Here is a 3577-nt window from a genome sequence, read left to right on the forward strand (position 1 = left end):
AGCCGAGGGGGTATCCGGACCTAAGGGTGACTCGAAGTCAGTCTTGTCCTTGTCCTCCCCTCCTCCCCTCCCCCTCCCCCCTCTCCCCCCCTCCCCGCCCCGCCCCCGGCATGAACTGGGCCTGGATTCACAGGGACTCGGAGCAGAGAAAGGAGGGCTGCTTCCTAGTGCTGAGTAGACTTCCAGGTGGTCACCAACTCCTCCTACAGCTGCGTCCTCTGCTTCACCCCGAGCCTTTGGAACCTTTTGGTTTTGCCAATCAGAAAACAAACCTCGGTGGAGGAGGGTAGGGTGGGAAGAAAATAAGCGGTCTGTTTCCGCCCGGTTTCGAACCGGGGACCTTTCGCGTGTGAGGCGAACGTGATAACCACTACACTACGGAAACAGGACAATGGGTACCGCCTAACACTGTATCCATGAAAACCCGAGGTCCCGCCATCAGTATCTAGACCACCAGTTTCTAACACTCAAACAGGAACCCCGAAGCCCCGAGCTCTCTCAGGCACGGAGAGGGCGGCTCCCGAGGGCTCTGCTTTAGGGTTCCTCATCTCCCCTCAAGTGAGGACCCTCGGGCCCCCACAGGCCGCCTTCGGGTTCCCGCACCCAGCGCAGAGTCGTCAGACCCTCAGCTCCGCACCCCATCGCAGGGGTCGCCCCCCGCCGACTCCCCAGCTCCTGGAAGCCGCAGGGGGCGGGGGGTGCGCCCGAGGCCCAGGAGACCCCGCAGCCCAGCAGTGCGGCCGCCGTCCCTCCGCCCCTGCGGACCCGCGCCTCGGTGGGCCTTTTCACGGGGCCGGCGGTCAGCGCTCTGGGCTCTCAGGAATGACCGACGCTTCCAATCCACCCGGGGCCCGCCCTCCCCGCTGCTCCTTTGCACCTGACTCCTGTGCTCTTTCTCCGCAAGCCGGCTCGCCGCAGCACTTCTCCGGAGTCCTCTTGGCAAAAGGGAGTCTCTTTGGTGGTCTCTAAAATCTCACCCCACCGTCCCTGGGTGGGCTCGAACCACCAACCTTTCGGTTAACAGCCGAACGCGCTAACCGATTGCGCCACAGAGACAGCAGTACAGGCCTATTCTGGACTCTGTATGGAGTAGACACGTACTCATTCCCAGGGTAAGTCCCCTGCCCCCAGGGATACGGCGCCACGTCCTTGCCCCCTACCCGCCACAGATACCAGCGCCCTCAGAGATACCGGGATCCAGGGTTCGGACCCTGCGGGCCTGAACCGAACGAGATCCAAGGACCGCTGAACACCCGGGGGGCTCCCATGATGGCTCTTCCCGTATCCTCGCCTACACTCAGTGAGTGAGAGTTTGCCCACCCTGGCAAAGGCCTCCGGGGCCGAGGTTGTGCTTAGGTTTCCTGGGTCCACCAGGCGATTTCCACCAGGACAGAGGTCGCGGGGGTGGTCGCCCCGCGTCCGCACGCCCAGGACAGGGTCTGGCACTCACCGGGACGCTCTAGGACTTGGATGAATATACATTGTCGTCTTTAGCCCTTCGTCCCATTAAGACCCCTGAGAATGGAAATACGGAAAAGTTTTCGAAGAGCGAAAAGCTCTTTTTAAATGCCTTTATGCCGGTTGTTAGATTTCGCAGCATCCCGTGAGGCGGGTAACGGAAAGGTCGCGCGTGCTCCGGCTGTGCCCAGCTGGGTAGGCTGCGTTCTGTGGGGTCCACGTGGGAGCGGGAAAGGGCGGGAAGTGAAAGCCAAGCGGGGAAGGTAGGTTTGGGAGGAAGGCATTGAGACCTGCCAGGATCTTGGGCAGGGATCCCGAGAGAGGAGCATTGTCCCAGTCCGGTAACAGGGTGGGGAAGGAGGGAAAGAGCTGGTGCCCGCGGGAAAGCAGGAGGCAAGGCGAGGAGGGGAGGGGAAAGCTGAGAGGGGAAGGCCAGGGAGGGGAGGGTCAAAGAATTTGTGCTTCCACCGGTCCCTGCTCCTTCTCTTGCCTTCTCTCTTCTTCTTGCTCTTCTTCCCATCCCTCCAACTGAGAAATGTTGACACAGCCACATCTGAGAAGAAAGACCCAACGAATCTGTGCTCAGGAGCACAAGCTCTGGGTTGTAAAAATGGTTCTGCCCTGTGCGGCCTTGAAGAAATAAAGAAAACATTGGGTATCTCCCTACTCTCTTGTGCAAAATGGGAGCAATAAGAGCATTCTTCTTCATGCTGCTGTTGTCAGATGTGCCTCGGTTTAGAAACTACTGGATCAATAATGCTATAGGCAGCAAAATCATAAATACTATTATCATGATCCTCTGAATCTTTTGACAACCACGATCCTTATTTATTTCACCTGAAAGTCGCCTTCTGCCTCTAGAAATTTCTGTAAACTGATTGCTCTTGCGGTTTGCTCCGCTGTGGCCACACCACCCCCTTCATCGCCAGTTCTCTGCTTGCTAGACGGGGACCCATGTGCAGGTTGGAGGAAATGGGAAGAGTACAGAGCGGTGGGGAAAATGAGCCTTTGCGCACCCTTTGGAGAGGCCTCTGGGACCGGTGGGGTCCTCCCACTGCCTTCTTTGGTTTCAAGGGAGCTCCAGGAGGGCAGGGATCTGGTGGCGGTCGCTCTTGTGTCCCCTCGCCGAGAACAACTTGAGGGCCTCCTCACTCAGTCTCCCAGAGACCCTCAGAGTGTCCTGCCCAGAGAGCAAGGTATTCGTGCTTCCTGGGATGGTGGGAAATATTCCCGCATCCTCCTCCTAACTGTGGAAACCGGAGGTGGTGGAGGAGCGCTAGCGACAGAAGAAGGAGGTCCAGAAAGACAGGGCGGAATGGGAGGGGAAGGGGCTGCAAAGGGGGGATGAGGAGAAAGAGAGCGAGGAAGAAGGGGAGATGAGAGCGAGGTGGAGCCGTACAAAGGGAGGACCAGGATAGAGCGGGAGGACCAGCGAGAGGGAAGCGGCAGTGGAGGAGCGGGAGGAGGAGGAGTTATGTCCCCAGGGTAGTTCTGTTCACTGGCCCCCAGCACAGGCGGCTCCCACCACATCCCCACCAGCTCCTTAGCTCTCAGATCCAACACCCAGGCTTTCGTCCCTCAAAGACTGTCTCTCCACCCATTGCAGTTCTAACCTCATTTGATTTTTCTCCCTGCCCCTTGTGAGAGCCTGGCCATTCTGTGAGCTGTGAACATACTTTCTGTGCATGTCTTCTATATCAGCCAGAGACCATTACTGGTCCTTGCACTCATAAACTTTGACCGACCTTCAAGGGCTCCTGGAGGAGCACTTTGTGTTGTTAGTTACCCTTCAGCTTCTTGATTTTCCCAAAGGAAGTTTCATCTTTTCATCCCGGAGCTGTGAACTTCCTCCTCCTAAGAGGAGCCTCCCCTTTGTCTCCTTCGTCCTGTGTCAACCTCTGTTCCAGTCTCTGGGAACCAAATACGTGTCTCCAGGCAACACTGGCCACCTTTCCGACTCCTTTCTTTGGGCTGCAGCTCTCTTCTTCAGATGCTGTTTTTTTCCTGTTCTGTGTATCGGATGAGGGAAGAAATGGCTCTGGGATAGAGTGAAGAAGTGAAGATTATTACTTTGAGACATCATGTGGATGTATACTTATTATACATGTAAATATTTAGT

The 3577-nt window shown here is 56.9% G+C and overlaps 1 protein-coding gene and 2 non-coding genes across 3 annotated transcripts in view; 1 reads left to right on the forward strand and 2 right to left on the reverse strand.

Moving 5' to 3' along the window:
- Nucleotides 1–826, forward strand: part of LOC128045524 (4-trimethylaminobutyraldehyde dehydrogenase-like) — a 19142-nt gene extending 18316 nt beyond the window's left edge. Inside the window, exon 7 of the mRNA XM_052638022.1 lies at nucleotides 608–826. Coding sequence (XP_052493982.1) covers nucleotides 608–826 — 219 coding nt within the window. The remainder of the gene's footprint in view (nucleotides 1–607) is intronic.
- Nucleotides 313–385, reverse strand: TRNAV-CAC (transfer RNA valine (anticodon CAC)). The gene has a single exon. It is a non-coding gene; the product is annotated as a tRNA-Val (tRNA).
- A 156-nt stretch (nucleotides 827–982) lies between the features above and the next one.
- Nucleotides 983–1056, reverse strand: TRNAN-GUU (transfer RNA asparagine (anticodon GUU)). The gene has a single exon. It is a non-coding gene; the product is annotated as a tRNA-Asn (tRNA).
- Nucleotides 1057–3577: the final 2521 nt, after the last annotated feature.

The sequence above is a fragment of the Budorcas taxicolor genome, chromosome 3 (genome assembly GCF_023091745.1).
Source record: "Budorcas taxicolor isolate Tak-1 chromosome 3, Takin1.1, whole genome shotgun sequence".
Classification (NCBI taxonomy): Eukaryota; Metazoa; Chordata; class Mammalia; order Artiodactyla; family Bovidae; genus Budorcas; species Budorcas taxicolor.